The 22684-nt window shown below is 31.3% G+C and overlaps 2 protein-coding genes across 2 annotated transcripts; both read left to right on the top strand.

Annotated features, from left to right (window-relative positions):
• The first annotated feature begins 2205 nt into the window (after positions 1–2205).
• On the top strand, positions 2206–9739 carry LOC123219565 (putative glucose-6-phosphate 1-epimerase). Its single transcript, XM_044641572.1, has 9 exons — positions 2206–2463; positions 3645–3719; positions 5038–5094; positions 5180–5340; positions 5608–5748; positions 7182–7284; positions 7384–7483; positions 8941–9190; positions 9342–9739. Exons 1-8 carry the CDS (start codon positions 2311–2313, stop codon positions 9153–9155), a joined length of 1005 nt encoding a protein of 334 aa, XP_044497507.1. The 5' UTR covers positions 2206–2310; the 3' UTR covers positions 9156–9190; positions 9342–9739.
• Positions 9740–11790: 2051 nt separating this feature from the next.
• On the top strand, positions 11791–12939 carry LOC123218928. Its single transcript, XM_044640580.1, has one exon. The coding sequence runs from the start codon at positions 11791–11793 to the stop codon at positions 12937–12939; it is 1149 nt and encodes a 382-aa protein (XP_044496515.1).
• Positions 12940–22684: the final 9745 nt, after the last annotated feature.

The raw sequence follows: 22684 nt of genomic DNA, 5'->3' as shown, positions 1-22684 counted from the left end.
GACTATGACTCAAAGGGATCTCTAAGTCATTGAGCTAAGACAATGAGATTTATAAGCCTATGAACTAAAACGATGAGACCTCTAAGTGGAGGAGTAGAAACAACTCAATCTCCAAGCCGACAAATAGAAACAATGAGATCATGACAACTTCTTCAACAAGTTGATTAATGTCAAGAAGTTGAATGCAAACAACAAAACGACAAAATTATAGCAATGGTAAATTCATTGATGAACAGAAACGATGGTATTATAATAGTGATAAATTCATCAACAATAAGAAAAGAGTTATAAGTGATGAAGGCGATATACATAGACTCAATTGCAAGTTTTTAAACTTGTTAATATGGTCAAATTGTTATGTTTAAAATGTTTAAGTGAGATTTGTAAAAGCATATTCTTTTTTTTTTTCAAAACTTTGGACGGTGAATTTATTGTACTACCCCTATAATGTTAGTTTTTGTAAATATAATTTGATTTTAGGTAAAAAAAAATATAATTTATGCCATTAAGAGATAGAAAATAATTTTGGGTCAAACCTCATGTGAAATCATGTAATTTTCACGTTTTTTTTTAATTATAACTTAGGACAAATACAAATTTAATTATGCTCCCTTCTCAAGGCCACATTTTTCTTGGTAGAACTTACTTCTCATAAATTCATGCTCTATGTTCACAATTAATTGGTAGTAGTAATTCCATGTGCAAAACTAGTATAATGATATAAACAAGATTCTCCATAGTGCGAAGCGTTTTGATTGACCAAAGGACTATTTTCCATCTATGGCTTGGTGAAAACATAAAAATGCAGATATGAGAGTTCAAAAACTTAAACACTCGTCAGTCTTTAATCTTTCATTAAAATTGTTATTATACATAAAGGTAAAACCGTAATTTTAATAATAATATTAAAAAATATATAAATTAATCTCATTTCTCTCTCAGATTTTGAAAATTAACATTTCATCATAAACCTTACTTTTGAAAAGTAAGTTCTCCTTCCCCCCCTAAAAAAATATCCCTAGGTTTTCTTCTCTATTTCGATAGCCACCATCTCCATCTTTCATTCTCCTTTGCCATCGCCAACGACTTCGATGACATACAAAAAAACTCCAACTAACGACGAATGAAGGATCGTCGCATTTTCATCAAATCAATTGTAGGTCATCACTTTTTTGTCTCCTTCTGGTCTTCTAACCTCATCGATTCGTCTAGACAAAGATGAAGCCAGAAGAGGGAGACAAATAGTCAAATAGTGCTAGTTGTTAGAGAGTGAGAGGTTTCATTGGAAAATCGAAATCCTATAGGGAAAATTGAATTTTTTGAAACTTAATCTTAAGAAAAAATTGTTAATTTTTTAAACAAAGAAGAAAATAAAGTATATTTTATTTATTTTAATATTATTAGTAAACCCTTCTACTTTTAACAGAAAATTTTTGAGTGGAAATAGTCCTTCGACATTTTGTATTTTAGACTTTCCACCAAACAAAAAATATCACATTAAAATTCTTAAAAGCAAAGTTTTAATCATGTGAAAAGTAGCTTTCACCTAATTTTCAAACACAGTATCAAAGTTTAGTAGACCCAACAAAGTAATAATAATAACGACGAATTACAGATTTGTCCCCTATTTTTTCTGAAAAACCATTACCCTCTTCTTTGTTTACGAAACAATCAATATTTCCGTCTTTTTTTTTTTTTTAAATTGAAAACCTAATTCAATAGATAATAACATTTATGGTTATTAAATTATCATTTTTTATGTATTTAAAAAACCCAATTTTGTCTTTTTAATTGAGAGGACTAAATTATAAGACTTCTTTTTTATTAATTATAGTTACTAAATTTTTATATATTTTTTTAAGAAAGAATACAACTTTTAATATTTCATATAATTTATATTATATAAATATATACAATTATTTATTTTATTTTAAAAATATGTTAATTTATTTGGTATGCTCAATATAAAATAATAAAAATTTAGTTTATTTGATAAGAATTTCTTAAAGTTTGGTATATAAAAAACCAAAGTTCAAACTTTCTAATAAAAAAAAATCAAAATTCGATTTTTTTAATTGATTTCTGACATAATTCACGTAAAGGGTAATTATCAAAACCTTATGGGTGTTTTGATAGTTTCCCATAAATTATCCAAAGAATAAACAAAAGAAGAAAAGAAAAAGCGTAAGGAGGCAGGATTATTCAAAAAGTCGAATCCGTAATTAGTAGGCCTCAGAAATCTCTTTATAATATATTAAGCTTTTTAGCAGTCTCATATCAGTTTCCTATAAATTCCCCCACACGATTCCAATGGATTCGGTTCCATCCAGAGACACAGAAAAAGACCGATCCATGGATCACTCGACCTCCTCCGGCAACGACGTGCTCTTCGTTGAGCATTGTAAAGGCGTTAACGGCCTCGAGAGAGTCATTTTGCGCGAGGCCCGTGGCTCATCTGTTGAGGTATTTCGGATCTTTTTTCCTTTTCTTGCTCTTCGCAATTTAGTTTTTTAGAAAATCTTGATTGATTCGTTTCGTTAGATCTGAGTCAATTGTATGCGAATTGCTGAATTTGGTGTTTGTTTTAATATTTTTCTATATTTTATGGATTATGTGGAGGTAGTGGCTGTGAAAATGTAGAGGAAATGAATTTTAATGGTTGAATTATATATGTGTATGAGGTTTCAGTGGTTATACGTTATGTTGAGAATTGGATGCCTGTTTTGATGGTTGTTTGTGGTTTTCGGATGACGTGAAATCGGTGGATGTGGAAATGTAGAGAAATGATTTCCAAGGTTTGCCAAATTAGTTGGATGATTAATGTGTATGATGTATTAGCAGTTTTGTCTCGGTGTCTGTGGAATTGGGTGTTTGTTTCACAAGTTGTGTGGTTTATAGATGATATGAAAGTAGTAAATGTAGAGAAAATAAAGTCCAAGGTTGTTGGGGATGGATGATGTTTGAGTAGTCTTTTGTGGTTTATGAATAATATGAGGGTAGTGGGTGTGAAATATATGAGCTTTGTGTAGTATAGTTATGATATATGTAGAATTCACCCTTTTTTCCCAATTTTAGAGTAATTTAAATTACTAATATTTATGTGCTTTGAGCCCTTTTTTTTACTGCATTTGTAGAATAGACTGTTTATTTTGGTTCTATGTGATTTATAGATAATATAAAAACACTCTTCATGGAAATACTAGTAATTGTAATTGAGATTTTTTAATAACATTATATATTTTTGATATATTTTTAATTCAAATGTCTATTTTATTATAATGTTGCCTTACATTCATATACTAAGAAAACAAATCATATCATTTATATTCATTTATTTTGGTACATCCTCAGGTTAGATGATAAGTATCCACATGACTATGTCATTAGGTTGAGCATTAATTGGCATGAAGAAAGTCACTCATGTGGACCATCATTTGTTTTATGGATCTATGTCTTCAAAAGTGACTGGCTTTTCATTATTAGTTCATTTTAGAATTATTATTTGTTGGTGTATTCTCATCTATTGTTGAGGAAATTGTTTTTTAGCATTAATGAGAAAGCTGAAATCCAATTCAAACGGTTATGTTGGGATTATTATCCTTATTCCTTTTCCTTTCTTTCTTTATTGGTTTGCTCAAATACAGGTATATCTCTATGGAGGACAAGTAACATCTTGGAAGAATGAATATGGGGAAGAATTGCTTTTTGTTAGTAGCAAGGTGCTTCTATATTTACAATTTGCTCATTTTTTAACAACCAAAATGAAATGATGAATTTAAATTTGTTATAATGCTCTAGCTGTATTGATAAGGAATAGTTTTGTTTGTTCCTGCTATGTATAGGTAATGGATGCTAGACTAAATGTTCAAATAACTTGTTGATAAATTTGTGACATCATGTACGTGTACATATGTTCATGCCATTGATGTGTTAGCGATTACCTATTCCTTTTGACACAAATATGACATCTACTTGTAAACAATGTGACGTATGTTCATGCAGCTGATGTGTCAATGGTTATTTTTGTTGGACACAGCTATGACATCTACTTGTAGACAATGTTTGAAATGGTTAACTAATTTGAGACTGGGTATGTGCCCATGTGTTCAGAATTTATAAATATGTAGACGTGCAAGTATGAAAGTTCTTGATTTAGTGACATTACAAGTTTTCGGTTATTAATCATTTCAATTTAGTATAGGTTTATTACCAAAGGTTCATTAGATTGTCTAACTCAAAAAGCAGGTTGATTAAAAGGGATAGATTATTAGATTTGAATATTCTTCCCCTTTATGTCTGATTATAGTTACATGTTTATGTAGTTGCCTTTTTTCAACTTTTCTTTCCTTTTTTTATCTTTTGATATATTTGCATCTAAATATGGGAGGAATTTGTGATTTATTCAATTAACCTGAATATTTATTTTAAATTGCTTGTCAACATGCCTTGACTTGCGTGTCTCTGCATGGCATCTAATTGCTATGCCCTGTCATATTCAAAATTGTTAGTTGCCATTCAACTGGAGAACTATAAACATATTATATGGGCATATGCTGCAAATGATGATGTCTTTGCTTTGATAAGAAAGTTTGAAATTTCTACTTTTATGAAAGAAACTTTACCAAAGTGAACAATGGTCCACTAAAGAAGATTTATCCTATGAAGCCAAAAAATCTATACAAAGCATATTCTTGGAATGCCCAAAAACATTGACCAAACAAAAAGCAAAGTATAAACACACTTCAATAAAAACCTATACTTAAATCGCCATATGTCAAAAAATTCAAAATCTTCATCTCAATTCTATTTGCCAGGTATGAACAATTTTCTCATGTGGAAAAAGAAGAAGAGATTCTCTATTGTAATGGTTTTAACCTTGTAATTTAGTGTTGGCTAAATGTGTTAGGATGGTCTTTAGTAGATGATCGTTGACATTAATTGCTAGCAAACTTATCAGCTGAATTTTATGAGTTAGTAGGTTTTCAACATTTTTTTTTTTTTATAAATCTTTTGTAATGTATATTTCATCTTGATTAGGCTACATTTAAACCTCCAAAGGCTATTCGTGGAGGCATTCCAATTTGCTTTCCTCAAGTATGTGCTTCACGGAACTATTTATTTATTTTTCCAATTTTCTTTATTTTATTGTTCCTTTTGATGTATAGTTTTATGTGTTCAGTTTGGCAGTCATGGTTCTCTTGAGCAACACGGATTTGCAAGGAACATGGCGTGGAGCATTGATCATGATCCTCCACCATTTCCAACTAATACCTCCAACAGGGCCTTTATTGATTTAATCCTTAAGCACGCTGACGAAGATGTGAAATTTTGGCCTCACAGGTGCATAACTCAAATTTGACAGTTACATGTCAATACAATTTGGATTTACTGCAAGGTTTTTTAAAGCTCCTTATGTATTCATTTATCTTTGTTAAATGATATATGTGATGTAGAGAATTTAAGTCATCTAATCTTTGCTTCTGAAAATTTTGTGTTTTCATGGAACAATTACTTACTGTGATATGGAGTGAATTGAGGGCTCGAATTTTTTTTTTGTCTGCTGTGCATGCTGCTTTTTTATTTAACTGTTTGTACCACTATTTGTAGATACGAGTTTCGCCTAAGGATAACTCTTGGACTTACTGGAGATTTGATGTTGACTTCTCGCATTCGAAATACAAATACAGATGGGAAATCGTTTGCATTTACATTTGCCTATCACACCTACTTTGTTGTTTCAGATATCAGGTTTTCTAATTGCTTTTCTTTTTATATATCTTTTTGTTTTTCAAGTGGTTTTAATATCCTACAAATTGGTGGAAACTGTCATTTATATTATGCTATATGTTTTTTTCTTTTCAAAAGATGAAGGTCTTGTTACTTTCTATTATGTATTGCTGGCCCTTATTAACAGTTAATGTTGATTGTGAGAAAGGTGGGAGCATTCTTCCTGTTTTCCATTATTGTTTCTCAATAGTTACATGATGGATTTTATATAGGATACAAAATCCTAAAAAACTTAAAAATCAAATTCCAACCACATCATTAAATGGCAATTGCCTGAGCTATAGGACTTTGCCCACCTAAACCTTCTTTTTACAACCTACTATAATTGACCTTTGTTTCTCCACATTTTCCTTTAAGCAAGCTGGTGAATAGATGTTCTCCATTCCCAACTTGGATTGTTTAATATACTATGCTACTTAATCCCTTGATAAATACATCTGCTAGTTGACATTTGGTAGACTCATAAAGTGTGTAGATCAATCCACTTTCTAGCTTCTCCTTAATAAAGTGTTTGTCCACTTATGTGTGCTTTGCTTGGTTGTGTTGTATGGGGTTATGGGCAATGCCGATTGTAGATTTGTTGTCACAATAAAGTCTCATTTGTCCATCCCATTTATGAAGACCGTTTATGAAAGCAACCATGGGCAAGAATAAGAGTGGGAACTGTGGGCAGTTATGATGGCAGTTTATGAAGGCAGTTATGGGCAAGTATAAGAGAGGGATTACGGAAGGAAGTGAAGTGTCTTTGTGAATGCTAACTTGGTTATAGGCATCATCTTCGTGAACCTGTTTTCTTCTAGCTCTCATATAACTTTCACTCTTGTACTTATGTTATGATCTTTGATATCTTACACAAACATTTATATGAACACAATCGCTTTAATTTAAATCTTCTGAAATTTCTTAGCTTTCATGATGTAGCCTGCTTTGTTTTTTAGAATATTATGACAAAATAATTTTCTTCATGATTTATCAGGGATGCTTTTCTGCAGAAAATGGTTTATCTCTTGAGATTTATATAATTAAACATAGATCAGATAGTTTTTAGGATGGGAAATGAGTTTGAAATTGATAGCTTGGGCAATGTGGAGGGTGTTCAAGGTGGGCAGTAGTGGACCAGTTGTGGTTGGAGAATGATACAGATGGTTACCATACCAAGGAAAAAAAATGGTGTCATAATTTCAGATTGTTAATTGACCATAACATCTTTTGCTAAAAAATGATTCTATTAGAATTTTAATTTGTAAATGTCCAGTTTCATAAAAATAAATTTGTCTAGATAATCATAGTCAACGGTAGCAATGACCTAACTTTGTAGATTGTTTTTGTCTATTGATTATGTATATTTTGCCAACCTAACTTCCATGTTGCTATTTTATTCTATTTTATTTTAGTGAAGTGCGGGTAGAAGGATTAGAGACACTTGATTATCTGGACAACTTGAAGGGTAAAGAGCGATTTACCGAACAGGGGGATGCAATAACATTTGAATCAGAAGTTAGTTTTTGCTCTAATTGTTTGATAGTGATGTTACACTATTTAGTTCTGTTTTTGTTTCCATTGTCATTAATTGCTATATTTCTTATTTTGGTAAAGGTAGACAATATATATTTGAGTACACCTACAAAAATTGCTATTCTGGACCATGAGAGGAAGCGGACTTTTGTGTTGCGGAAGGATGGACTTCCAGATGCTGGTGAGTTAGGAAGGTCCACATGGTTCATTAGTTTCTCAGTTCTCCTTGTATGTATTTGTGCATGCAAGTTAGATCACAACGAGGAGAAAAATATTTCGCTTTTAGAAAGGAAGGGATCTGTTAGATTAATATGCTACCATCATTATAATTTTCTCGTGTTTTCCTCTTAGTAACTCTACAACTCTAAGTCAACCGTGGTTGGGAATGGTCAAGGGGGCATCCATTATGGGCTAGATTCAAGCTGAGCCGAGCTCGAGCTCACCTTGATTTGCATAGAATTAAGCTCAAGCGCAAACTCGGGCTCGTCGAGCTCTCTTCAAATAAGCTCGAATTTGGTTCGTTTCAAAAAAGCCAAGTTTGAGTTCAATTCGAGCTCGAGTTTTTCTACTAGTTCGTTATTAAAACGACGTCGTTTTTATACATATTGGTTAAAACAACGTCGTTTTGTATCAAAATTTTTAACTCGCGAGCTTGACGAGCTAAACACTCCAAAAGTTCGAGCTCGAAAATGTTGAAGTTTAAGGCTTGAACGCGTTTGAGTTTAACTCATTTCGGGTTTGTTTGAGCTGAGCTCGAGCTCGATTTGAATCCAGCCCTACACAACGTAAATATAACTATGGTTAATATGCGTTGGCCTGTCTTGTTTCGGCTAATATTGATAACAGCGATATTTTTAGCCAACTTGGTTGCAGATGACAATATGGCTTTTCCATACCCCATTCCATCCTTTGAAAAGTTTCTCATGAATTCCCTCACTGCCCTGGCCCACCGCGTGCAACACCCCTCCCCCCTTCCTTTTTGGGTTAAAATGGTGGTTTGCTTTATCTTGTTATCTCAAGGTTGTCCTTCAGTGGGCTGGCTTTTCTCTTTTTTGTAGGTTTTTTCGTTTTTCTTATTAAAAGAAAACTGGGTCTGGGTGCTCTACTGGTGGGTTTATAAATAATGCAGGGATATGACAGATTCTTGCAGATGTATTGCCCAAACTGCATTATCATGATTATAAATCATTTGACCAAAAAATTGTTAGTGGAACTCTTTTGTTATAGCTAGGGCTGGATTCGAGCCAAGCCCAGCTCGGGCTCGGCTCGAGTTCGGCTCGAGCCGGATTCGGCTCGGCTCGTTTTCAGCTCGGTTCGGCTCGTTTTCGGCTCGGCTCGGCTCGTTTTTTATATCAAAACGACACCGTTTTGTATATATATATGGATCAAAACGACGTCTCTTCGGCTCGAGCTCGATCGAGCTGATGAGCTCGTTTCGGGCTCGAACTGAGCCGAGCCGAGCTCGAGCTCGAGCTGGCTCGGCTCGAATCCAGCCCTAGTTATAGCCCTGTGAAGAATTTAACTAATTTTTTTTCCTATTCTTTTTCATTTTAATTTAGTGTCTGAAATTTGTTGCATACATTCTTACAAAATACTATTGCTTCTAGTGGCAGTTACTGTATTTCTTTTCCTCTGCAGTGGTCTGGAATCCATGGGATAAGAAAGCTAAGTCAATGATTGATTTTGGTGATGACGAGTACAAGCATATGTTATGTGTGGGGGCCGCATGTGTGGAAAAGCCAATTGTGCTGAAACCTGGTGAAGAATGGAGAGGACGACAGGAGATCTCTACTGTTTCTTCCAGTTACTGTAGTGGAAAACTGGATCTACAAAATGTAGTCCTAAGCGATTGAAGCATGGTGTTCTTTGTGGCGGATTCCACCTAAAGGTACTATACTGACAGTAAACATGCGCATCTTTTTTCATTGTATCAAATCTCGAATGATGAGGTATAAGTGCGACCTTTGAGATTTGAACTTGATACAGGTCTTTCTCTACTCAATTCTAACTATACTAAATTGAGCTTTCATGGATTATAGGTACTACTTGTTTGGCATCGTGCATCTCGTCGCAATCTGTGTATTCTTGCCAGGTTTTTTTCAGAAGGCAAGAGTTCTAAGGGTAGGTAAATAAAAAGAAAAAGAGGCAGTTAAGTAAGAGGTCTTAGTATGTTGTAAATGTCTTGGCCTTCTGCCTACTGAAGAAGGAAATGAAGAACAGGAGAATGATAAGCATTTAGGGTTCATTTTTTTTTCTCCCTTTTCTGAATGATTTAAATTGAATTATTGTCTTTGGTTTAGGAAATTTATTATCTATTTTTTTGGTCTTTGTGAAATGGTGGGAATTTTTCCTCTGGTAATGCATCTGGACATGAGAAAAAAAATTAAATTTTTGGTCCTATTTGTAATTAAAATTTTCAGTTGAAATTTTGTGTCAACTGTTTCTCCTTTTCATTTTTTTAAAATTAAATATATTCCAAATATTTGGTTGGGAAGAATTTCTTGGACATGCTGAAAGCAGAGCGTTGCTAGTATAATGATTATTTTAAAAGTAATATTTTATGTACATATTTTAAGGATACAACATATGATAGACATTATTTTGTTTTTAATTTAAAATTAATTTATCATTTATATATTTATTTTGTGTATTTAAAATATATATATAATTTTATTATAATTTTAAATACAAATTGGACCATTAAAAATTTAGTCTCTATTCCTACAAGCTGTCTGCATATATTTGTTCATAATTTAAGAGAAACCCCTAATTTTATTTGACATGCATCAATGTAGTGGAAAGAAAATAATGCAAAGACAATTTAACCCTTTGAAGTATCATTGATATACAATCAACTTTATCAGTTCTATTACTCCTATTTTTTAATAATATTATTGTAATATCACAAAACCCACTATATTTCATTAGTTATTTTTAGTATAGTTATCAATATTAGAATATGATATGATATAGATATAAAACAATATGTATTATAATATATATTAAATTAATATGGTATATTAAACGTATCAAACGATATGATACGTATTTTATGGTATGATATATATTATAAATACGGATTGATGTATTTTTTAAAAGAAAATAATGATAAAATAAAGATGTCTATAATAAATTTAAAATTTTTAAAAGTATTTATAATATTTTTTAAAACGATAATATGTCAATTGGATTTTTTGTTATTTTTTTATAAACCACATCATATGATACAATACGATTTTATATGCGATATATAATACAATACATAATTCAACTATCATGTTATCAAAAAAATAAAATGAAAAGTTTTTTCCTTATTAAGATTAGGTGCTACAATATAATTTCTTAATTTATTTTTAATAATAGATTAAAATATGAAAATATTATGTTATTAATTTAAACTAATATCTAAATATTAAAATTAAACTACAATTACCTTTTAACGAGTAACAATAATTTTATATATTACTTTTGAACTTGTTATTATATAAATAATAATAATAATAATACATGTAAAAATATTTTGGAATATTTTTCAATAGGGATAAAATTAATTTTTTTTTAATTTCTAAATTTGAAATTATATATGTGTGAATTTAAAAAAGGACATAAAGAGAAAATAGGGAGCTAAATGAAAATTTTCAAGCCCGGCCCGCTGTCAATATCTTATTTTGTGTTGGTTTGGCCCATAAAAATTCGGACTTGGCCCGTTACAAATACATCTTCAATCTGAGAAAATGAAAAATAAAAAATAATAATAAAAAAAGAGAGGGAGAGAGAGAATCACAGGAAGATGAAGAAAAAGGGTTCGTATTGTTTCTTCAAAATCTTCTGATTCAATAAAAACCCGTCATAATTCTTCTGTTTTACACTCAAATTAAGGCTTCAAATGATATAAAAAATTTCAAGCAAAATTCTCGAGAGAGAAAGCAAAGGAAGAAGAAGAAAAAATGGAGCTTAACTTTAATGCAAGAAGAAGAAGCTAAGTTGGGAATTTTTCTTGCTCTTTCTTGAGCTCTAGGCAGGTTATCCCTTCGATTTTTCTCTCTCTAGAATATCTTTTACATAAAACTTTCATGTTTGATTGCAAAAACCTGAGCTTTAAGTTTTGGTTCTTGACGTACTTTGATCCACGTAAATTTTTTGCTCTACCTTTTAGATTCAATATTTGAATAAGAGAGGGTTTTTGGTAGAGTTAGATTGAGGTTATTTTGTCAACATTTGGTTCAGCTTGTAAATATGCTTATGTGTTGCACTGTTGAATTGGAATTTGAAATTTTTGTTGAAAAGATTAATTTTTTAGGGTTGGGTTTTGGCAATGATGGGTTTTGTTAGAGTTATTAGCGTGCACAATTTGAATGTGAGCTGGATTGATTTTTTGGACCTGAAAGGAAAAAGTCCAAAAACTCTGATTTAGTTGGGGGTTTGGGGGAAGCCAAGTAAAATTTGGTAGTTTTGTGAGTGTTATTTATGGGTTATTTGTGGTGAGAAATGCATCAGCCTCAGCTGCAGTCGCGGCTCAATCTTGCTGAGCTGAAAGCTTGGTTAGTAAAGAGACTTGGATCAGATAGGTCGAAGTTGTATTTTTTTTATTTGAATAAGTTTTTGTGTTTGAAGCTAAGTAAAGTTGAGTTCAACAAGCTCTGTTTGAGGGTTGTTGGGAGAGAGAATGTTAAGCTTCATAATCAATTAATACGTTCAATTTTGAAAAATGCTTGTAATGCAAAAGTTCCACCTTCTGGATCAACTGAAGATGGTGATGGTCTTGGATTTACCAGTGATGGATGTCAACAAAACGGGAATGTTTTGTTGCCTTCTCCTTTGGGGGCACAATCAGGAATCTCTGTTGGGTCTGATGGGAAGGTAGAATTTTCTCTGCAATCAACAATTACAGGTAATAATGTAGTCTCAGAAAAGGGAGATTTGGGTTCCCTCGAAATACTGAAGCCGTTGCAGCATCATCAAGTTGTCTCCAACAAAACGAACAATGAAGACGAAATTGTGCTTTGTCACCCTGCCAAAGAACAAGTATCTGCAGATGGTTTACCATCTGTAGATAGCAATGAACAAAGTGAAGTATTAGTTGGAGATGGAATAGAGTTATCTGCTAGAAGTTCAATTCAAGCGCCACTTGGAATACCACTTTGCTCATTTAGTGTGGGTGGAGCCCGCCAGGCATCACATCCAGCAAGCAGTGGTACATGCTTTAGCTCCTATGAAAGTGGTGGACTGCTTGACACTGAGACACTGAAGGAACACATGCAACAGATTGCTGCAGCAGAAGGCCTTGAAGGCATATCGGTGGACTGTGCTAATTTGTTGAACCTTGGGTTGGACATATACCTGAAGAGGTTGATCAGATCTTCCATTGAATTGGTACGAGGAAGATGTGGACATGACTTGATGGTAAAAAATATCAGCAAGTACCATAATCACACAAAGCGTAATGGTGTCTTCCTGGGTTATAACTTTCACATGCAAAGTAACAGTAGACCTTTGGAAGAAATGCATGAATGTAGACATAATCTCCTGACATCTTTGCAAGATTTCAAGCTTGCCATGTGGCTGAAACCACAGCAGCTTGGGGAGGACTGGCCATTGATCCTTGAGAAGATTTGTACACGCTTGCTTGAAGAATAAAGTTTCTAGACCAAACTTTGATTTCTCATAGGTGCTACAAATTTGATATTTACTGGTCCATCATGTCTCCAAAAGGAAACATCTTTGCATGAGTACCAACAAAGCAGTGGATACTCTATCATGGCTTTGCTGAATGAGTTTGCTGCCATCAGGATAAAAATCATCTCCATACAAAGAATGAAAATCAGAGCAGGGTATTCTCCCTTATAACTTGTACTGATTCAGAATTGCAGAATACCACACTTGACAGCAACCAATCAAAAGGGGTGGAAAAGGAGAACCCATGCTTGGTTGCTGTGTTGTATCAGTAGTATAGTTTTTGTTTCAATTTCTGCATATGTTCATCATTATGTGTAACTTATGGCTAATGATTAGTAAATCTAGAAAAAGTTTTGCAGGAATAATTTGTCTGGCATAGTAGAAAGGTGGAATCGCAAAATGTAAAAATTCCTGTGTGTATTTGTTTTGAACACTTAGAACTGGTTTGGATCTACAAGTTATGACCAATTGACTATTCTTGATGATTCTTGTTTGAGCTCGCAAGTCAATGTGTAACTTATCTTGAAAATGATATTATCTTTGATGTTTTCTGCAGAATCTGAAAAATATTTATTTTAAATGTCCATTAATTATTTAGTTTCTGTACCTTCATGTGGTTGACTAAACATCATATAAAATTACAGGGACGGTTCACCATAAATCATCTACTTAATTGCCAAAGTTAAGAAAAATAACTTTGGTTATATGTAAAATGGACATTAATCGATCTATATTGATCTTACTTCATTACTATAAAGAATACTTTCCTGTTTTCTTCCATGAGGGAAAACTTACTCTCACCTTCTTCAGTCACTAGGCTAAATTTAAGATGAAGATTTCATATTGAATGCATCGAACTAATGTTATATCATAAAATCTTGATGGGGCCTTGGAAGCCTTCTCTTTAGTGAAATCAATATAGTTAATACTATTCAAAGAAGGTTTCCAAACTGGTATCTTCCCCTCTATTGTATTGTATTATGCTAAAGAATATGGAAACTGCTAATCACCTTTTCTTGTATTGTAAGTTTAAGGTATAAACTTAACCTGGAGCAAAAATGAAGTGGATCATTTCTGCCTCTATCGGTAAGTCGAAGTCTATGGAGTTGTACAACTTTGGTCACTTTGTAGGTGATTTGGCAACAAAGAATTAAAAGGGGATAACTTTGTCAAAAGGAGCATCATCCAATGATTGAAAATGGAGTTTCAAAAGACAGGCAACGGTTGCAATGTATCATACAAAATAATCTTGCAATTTATTAATTCTGTGCATTTGAAGTTAATCAGAGCTTTTACTCCAGCAATTAAAGTGTTTCCTGCTATAATCAATTATTCAGTGCTAGAGGATTAACAACAGAAATGGTCCCTTATCCTTGAACTCATCACCCTTGAAAACACCACTAATGTTTTGGTTTTACCAGTTTCAGCAGAATACCAGAGAAAATGCAGTGTTTTTTTTTTTTTTGGGGTAACCAGAAACCCCCTCCGGATTGGTTGGACGGATAAAACCCGTGACACAATGACCGAATCCAAAAGCATTACACCAGATAAGTTAGGGTTTCGCAAATACGATAAAGGTTTGAACCCAAGTTTTCTCTATAAATTTTACGGTTTCACTAATTTTACTAACCCCTTAGGACAGAAAATACAGTGTTGTTTTGATGATAGATGATTAACTGGTGAGCGTCTTAGTAAAAAGCTCATTAACATTTTGAGTTAACAGATAAATTAGTTCTTTAAAGTGGCAAACTGTTTATTGTTATGCAGATCTATCCACAGCTCTACCTGGAATTTCTTTCCAAATTTGTGGGCTTGAATTAGATCTAATGATCTGCAACAAGAAAGAAAGAAATTTTCTTGAATTCTTTATTGGTAAATTGAATTAATTTCCTCTCATTGTAGAAATGAATATATTTCTTATTTTTCACTGATGGCTATTTGCCTTTTGAAGGTCTTGTTTTTTTTTTTTTTGGATTGGTTAATCTGGTTCTCATGAAGTACAATCAGTCACCACAACTGTTTTTCTTTTTATTTGTTCACTTAAGCTTCACATGTGAACGAGTTTATGCAGAAGCTTTAAAGTGCATACAAATCTTTCTGGGTTGTGGAGAAGTATCATTTACGTACAAAGATGACAATGTCATTTGACAGTAGTTTTTCCATCCACAGGGGAAAATGAAAGCTGAATACTATTTAATCTTATACTGAATTGGACACAGCTGCAACAGCTCTACTCATGCCACTGCAATGTTGGCTGTTGGATTGTAATAACACGATGCCATGTCAACGGTGGCGATACATAGTTATTATTATTCTTCTTCTGACAGTATCAACTGGAGTATCAGATCAGGCATGATTTGCCGATAAGGATGAAGCTGAACTATGGTTAGACCAAACAAAAATTCTCCAGAAAGGTCGTTGCCTCCGCTTCCGATTGTGATTTGTTAACTCTGTCTCTGATCTCCTCAGCATTTCCCACATCACCTGAACATCTTGATATTCACAAGTTTGTACATCATCATGAAGCTTCAAAAGGCCTGCACCTGCAGAAGCCCACACCATTCAGTGAAAACTAGTAAGAATTCCTTTCTGGTTTCACAAAAATATTACCATCTCTTGCCATTAGAATATCAAAGCGAACGCCACTCGGAGAAAACTGGTAAGCAATTCCTTTTATTCATGTTTTCTGGGAAACCAACATCATTTACGTTTCCTGAGATTTTAACAAATATCAAGAACACCCTTTCGGTTTCAAAAATATCATTGACGTTTCTTGCCATTAGGATACAAAAATAGGTAGAAAGTTGAACTAATCTTGATAACCTCAGTTTATATTAGCTATGAACTTGGATTAAGGTCAAATTTGCACTGTGTTAACCAAAGAATTTAGGTGGAATTAATCACAAAGTGATATCTAAGATTAGAACTCCCATTGACCAATGTTTTCAAATCCGGACTAAGCCTGGTGAAGCGGTTGGTTTGGGTCAACTGGCAATCAACCCAATTGAACAATTAGTCAGATCGGTGTTCTATCTAAATAAACATTTGAATAACAATCAAAATGATTTTGCATATTTAATTATTAAATGTAAAATCCGAATTACATTTAATCAAAATTTAATTTGGTCGGGTGGCACACACACCATGTGCCTTGGCAAGGTGCTAGGTTTGAATTTCAACAATTGCTAAATTTTTTACAAAATTAAATCAGTTAAGATCTTAACCTCGGTATAGGTTTCAAAACACAGCTATGGGCCGCAACACTCTTTTTGGTTTCAAAAATATCAACAAGAAGCCATTAGGATATCGAAACAGGTCAACAACTTAACTAATATTGATACCCTCAGTTTACAGTAGCTCAAATCTCAGAGGATTTAGGTCATATTCTCACTGTGTTTTCCACAGCTACATAACCAAAAATATAGGTGAAATTAATTAAAAAAGTGGTAAAACTATAAGATTCTTTTTAGGTTGTTGAGTTGAGCACTAAGTATCAGATGCCAAAGAAGTGGTCCTGATAGGAAAGACACCCCAGTGGACCATTACCTCTTTGGGTTAATGACTGCTTAAAGGTGCAATTAAGAAAGATTAGTGGATGCTATTATCACACCATTACTTCATCAAAACTTAAGCATGAAGTTTACACTAAAAAGATATTGATCCTATCTCAGCACTTCACCTTTCGGGCAAGCAAGCAAGCAATGCATCATACACCACATTAAAATTTTCAGTTTCTCATAATATTACTTTTTCACTTTTCTATCACCAACCATGCTTTCCTTCTACAATAAACAAAGCCCGGAAATTTTCTCCAGATTAAGGGTCAAAATACAATACTCAAATACTTTTTCCAGTGATAAAGATTAAACTATAAAACTAAGTTCTATTCAATATTTTATATTAGACTTAACCCAGATACTTAATAAATCTTAAAATTTGGTTTACTCTATCCTTGTGTAGATGAAGGCCCCTCAATAATTGGAATCTTATTAACTATTCTATATAATATTAAAAAAATATAAAAAATCAAAACACTATTATTAATAATGTCAATAGCTTCACACACAAGATTCTCTTTGAAATTAACAGTTAAAGAACTAAAGTTGGGGAGAGAAAAAAAATTTCAAAGAAGTGATTAGACCCTTCTATTACTCTGGGATATATGCTTGGATTGAGATAAAATCAAAGTCCTAATATTTAAATATTAAAAAAGAGGGTAATTTTAATATAGATGATTTTGGTAATAATTTAAGCTATATATGAAGAAAGATAAATGAAAAGTTCCAAAAAGAAAATAGTAATATTTGCTCACATTTGAAGCATCCAAACAAGCAACTAATAAAATATGTCATTCCTCACCAAACTTCCATTAAGTGTTTATACATATTTAACATATAATTTAGATATATAAATAATTTATAATTATATTATTAAATATTATTTTATTTTAAATTTAAAATTATTCAACCATTTAAATATTATATATATTTAAATTGTAAATAAGGGTTAAAATATAGTTAATAATAACAATATTTTTTCATCTAAATAGAAGCTATGAAATTAAAATAAACGACCATTTTTCATACGAAATAAATAAAATTTATCAAGAAATCTACACGATTTAGAAATTCGATTTCTTTCATAATTTTTTATTAAAGAAAATTATTCCATCTTGATACGATAACAGAATGAAGAAAACATTTACATGATTAACAAAGAATGAGCAAAAACAAATAAATTTAATCTTAAAATTTAAAAGAAATAAAAATAGCAAAGAATGGGGAGTGATAAAACGCACCGTTTTTACGAGCCTTAACGCGAGAAGAAACGGCCACCCAGACTCGCCTAACAGGGAAGACCATTTTGTGCCACAACTCCATGAACTTATCCTTAACTATAGTTTTCTTCTTCGCCTTCTTTTTCTTGTTAACAATATTATTAGCTCTGCCTGCGCCGCCGATAATTCTGACAGCGACAGTCTTAAACCCGGCCAGACCGTCAACTTCAAAAGCTCGCCAGCCGCTACGCGATAATCAGCCAGTGTAGTGAGTGGAATGGCTGGGTTAAATAAAGAGAAAATTCAAAAGGAAAACTAGAATTCTAATTTTTTGCTTGGTAGAAGAGGAGGAGAGTGAGAAGAGCTTGCAGGCGGTGCGTTGTGTCCGTTATAATTCATTATATATCAATAAAACCACCGACACGTGACCGTATATCTGTATACATATATATGGTGGTTATTGTTTTAAGACGAAGACGACACACACGTTGACCTCACTCTCCAATTTCCTATTTTTCTTATATCATTTATATTTTTATTGAATTATTATATTATATTAAATTTAAAATTTAAAATATTTTGAAATTATACATTAGTTAGGTACAAATACACGCGTAGAGATGTGTGCAAAAAGAGAGGCAAAGGCAATATAAAAATGGCCAAATAACTATGCCCAACCCAAGGTTTGTTGAAATTCTATTCATACCCTAATTTTTTAAAACTCAAGCTCTTATCAATGGTCAAAATCTATTAGAAAGATCTGTTAATTTAATTAGAAATTACTGTTTTACCGTTGTTCTAGGTTTTATATTATTCAAAATTTTACCTTATCATCATCTTTTAAAGTTTAAAAATATCACATTTATACTATCGTTTTCACCATTTTCACACACAACACTAGTAACTTCTGCTTTCTCTCTCTAGTTGATGAAGAAATCCAAAGACTCTTATGACTACTCCATTTATCTATGGACAATGAAGAAACTCTAATTGACAAGAAAATTGATGACGTTATGAGATAATCATATCAATGAAGAAAACCCAAGAATTGTGATATTCCTCCACATGAAAATGAGCATTGAGGAACTAACCTAATTCTTGCAAGTACATATCATTGTGATCGATAAAAAACGAGCATGCAATAATAAACGTTTTACTCAGATTTCTTGCTTGTTTTTCTATCAAAAAATCATGATTGAAGTGTTGAAAATATTATCAGTGAGGGGAGATTTAGAGAAGAGGGAGTCCGATCATTAGACGGAGAGAGAGTTGGAGGAATTTTGTTAAAGAAATTGAAATTTAGCAAAGAAAAAAATATAATTTTTTAAATTTAATCATTAAAAAATTGTTAGTTTTTAATATTAAAAGGGAAAAATGAGATAAAATTTTATTATTTTTAAAATATTATTGGTTAAATAATAATTTTATCTCTAAAATAAACTGATTTTATTAATTTTAATATTTTATAAGTGAAAATTTGAGTTTTAAAAAATTAATGGGTATGAATGGGATTTCAACAAACCTTGGGTGGGAAAAAGTCTCTGGGCCTATAAAAACAAAAGAAAAGCACCACGTGGTATAAAATGAGTGGGGCTGAATTATCCGTTGTCGTTTTAAAATAATTGGTCGGTAATTTTGACTTAGCCAGCCGACCTCTAAAGATGTCAGATTTTGAATTTAAAAAGTTTTTATTTATTATAAACTCCCAATTTTTCTATGCTTTTTAGGATTTTTTTTTTTAAATTTTAGCATTCATATTAAAAAGAAATTAAAATCAATCGTTATTTAATGTTAATTGGTGACTAGTGTCGGCAAGGGTGAGAAAGCGTTGGACCAATCACATGATGACATTTGTTTTTGAGTATTTAAGGAATTTCTGTACACCCCCTAAAGTATAGAAATCGTCATTACACCCCTGCCCTGCCGTGCCGTCAAAAATTAATCAGACAGAAGACCGGAGTTGACTAAATTATAAAATTAAAAAAAAAAAAAAAAGGTTACGTGAAAGAAACACAACATAATCTGGTGGGGTCCGAACAGAGATCATGGTGATAGTCCTTCACCAATTTTGCGACACGTAGCCAAGATATTTGTTTATATAAAATAATAATTGTCAGCCGATTTGTTTAAAAGATTAAAATATTATTATTTTATTATTTTTGAAGCTTAATGATTTCGTCTTTTTTTTCTCTTGGCAAGTTGAAATATTTTGAATTAAAAGTAAAAATAATATTTTATTAGTAAAAAAAGGACAATAATTCAAATCAATTATCGAAAAGGAAGAGAAAATGAGAGAGAGATTGAAATGGACGTGGGGCTTGAATTTGAATCTTAATGAAGAACAATAATTGAAAAAATGGTAATTATCTTTCATTTTCAAATGGGGTTTTATTATTTATTAATATTCCTCATCAATGGATGAGAGATCAAGACTTTGATGTTTGTGTTTGTATAGCAAAAGTGAGTTAGAAAGAATATCGGATAGTCTAGAAAATACTATCTAATCATTATCTTATTTCTGATACGAGAATAATAAAAAATTTGTATCATTCTTTTTGTATATATTCTTGTAAAAATTTTATTCACACTTTTACCTTTTAATCCTCGTTAAAAATTAATAAAATATTTATTAAATATTAAAATAAAAAATTATCACATACAATATTCGATTATTGATAACATGCAATAAATTATTAACTTCGGATATCTTATAAAGTAAATCATTATTCATCAACATGTTAAAACAATAATTTAATTAACTAAATATTTTTTTTAATGGGATGCCAAAAAAAAAATTGAAAATTGGGTTGTAATTTTCAAAAGTTTGGTGTCTATATAGTACAATTATTTATACATTATGACTGGCTGGCTGAATTGAATGATTGAGACATGAAAATCATCCGGTTATATTTGAAAATTAATTATTCTTTAGGTCTAAAATGAAGTTGAGTTGTTAGATTTTGACGAAAAAAGAAAATTGACCTTGTTTTGAACTCTATTACGTGCATGCGTTTTTCACCATTTGTTCTAAATCTACGATTTAAATGGATGTTATTTTCAACATTTTTCTGTCATCATATTTAAATTATTCTTGTGCATGTTTTACTTTGTTGCTTTCAGTTTCCCATTTGTGGAAAAAATTAATATAGATATAGGAGTTTCATATTAGTATTTAAACTCTTTATTATAGCTTTTTACATATGATATAAATTCGACTCAAATATCTTTATATGTTACGTTATCATTTGAATATACAATGACGTATAGTTAAACTCTATTAATAAAGATATTATATTAAAGAAATTATCTATATATATATATATATATATGTATGTATATGTGTATATATGTATATGTGTATTTATGTATATATGTATATATGTATATGTGTATTTATGTATGTATGTATATATGTATATGCACAATTAGTAAAAGGGCTAAAAGACTAATTCCCACCCAACGTTGGTTGAATTTTTAAATTAATATTCGTTAAATATTTTAAATTCAAATTCTTATCTATGAACGATTAAAATTAACAAAATTAATTAATTTTAAAGATAAAATTATTATTTAATTAATAATATATTAAAAATAATAAAAAATTATCATTTTTTCCTTTTAGTTTAAAAAACCAACAAACAATTTTTTTTTTTATATTAAACTTTTAAAAATCACATTTTTCCTTGCTAGATTTCCATTTTCTAGCAAATTTCCTTCAGCTCTCTCTCTCTTTGGTGACCTTCTCTCCTTTCTTCCCCTACTATGGAATCGTTGTTTATGATGAAGACGTTCGTTGTTCTCTGTGTTTTCATCTCTAGCAAAGATAATTTATCTTCGTCAAAGTCGATGGCACCAAAGAAAGGGGAGAAGGAAGAGAAGGTCATCAAAGGGAGAGAGAGATGAAGGAAATTCATTGAAAAATGGAAATCCAGTAAGGAAAAAAAATGTGATTTTTCAAAATTTAATCTTAGGGAAAAAATTATTAGTTTTCTAAATTAAAGAGGAAATAAATAAAATTTTATTATATTTAATATATTACAAGTAAAATGATGATTTTACCCTGAAACTAATTAATTCTGTTAATTTTAATAGTTTATGGGTAAGAGTTTGAGTTTTAATAGTTAACAAATACTAGTTTATAGATTCAACAAACCTTGGGTGGGAATAGGTCTTCTAGCCTAATAAAAATTTCTACAAAATTTTGTATTCTTCGTAATAGCTTTTTACTTAATTAAAGTATGTATATTTACTTTGAATACACAAATGATACACATTTATTATGTATCAACATGCGATTAGATAATTTTAAATTAAAAATTAAATAACACTCTACATGATGACACATATAAATATGTATCTATTTATGTACTTAAAGTAAAAACGTATAATATTATTCTTTTTTATCAAATCAAATTCAAAGTTAGTAAAATGTAAAAATTTAATTTTTCAACGCTTAAAATAGAAGAGCGCTTAGACTATTTTTAAAAGGGTATATAACTTTGTTATATGATACGGTGCGTTTCAATGGTTTCATTATCTTATCCATTCAACCATTAAGAAGAGTCACTAAAGAAATAATATAATAACATAAATAGGATTAAATCGGTTTTAATGGATTGTGACAAAGCTGCAAATGTCACCATATATACAAGTAGAAGAAAAAGATGAAAAAGTAAATTGAGAATATTGATCAAATTGAAGTGAATGGAATGGAAAAGTGCCGTGGGCAGTGGCATTCATTCATAGTGCCTTCACTTTTCTTTGCTCTTATTTTAGATTGAATATACTTCTATATAAGTTGGATGTGACTACAATATACACGAGCACAATTAACGTAAAACTACAAGTTTCAACTAAAAATCCCTTTTCACACAAAAATTTGGGCACATAATAAAAGTGAATAAACATAAGAAAATAAAATGTATAAAT

Source organism: Mangifera indica, chromosome 6 (genome assembly GCF_011075055.1).
Source record: "Mangifera indica cultivar Alphonso chromosome 6, CATAS_Mindica_2.1, whole genome shotgun sequence".
NCBI lineage: Eukaryota > Viridiplantae > Streptophyta > Magnoliopsida > Sapindales > Anacardiaceae > Mangifera > Mangifera indica.
The sequence above is the reverse complement of the archived record's forward strand: the minus strand, read 5'-3'. Positions and strand labels throughout refer to the sequence as shown.

Excerpts from the sequence above, each read along its gene's own strand:
- LOC123219565 (XM_044641572.1), top strand. The coding sequence starts at position 2,311 with ATGGATTCGGTTCCATCCAGAGACACAGAAAAAGACCGATCCATGGAT. Across the intron at positions 2,464-3,644 it reads CCCGTGGCTCATCTGTTGAG|GTATATCTCTATGGAGGACA; the intron begins GTATTTCGGATC and ends GCTCAAATACAG. Across the intron at positions 7,285-7,383 it reads CAATAACATTTGAATCAGAA|GTAGACAATATATATTTGAG; the intron begins GTTAGTTTTTGC and ends ATTTTGGTAAAG.
- LOC123218928 (XM_044640580.1), top strand. The coding sequence starts at position 11,791 with ATGCATCAGCCTCAGCTGCAGTCGCGGCTCAATCTTGCTGAGCTGAAA.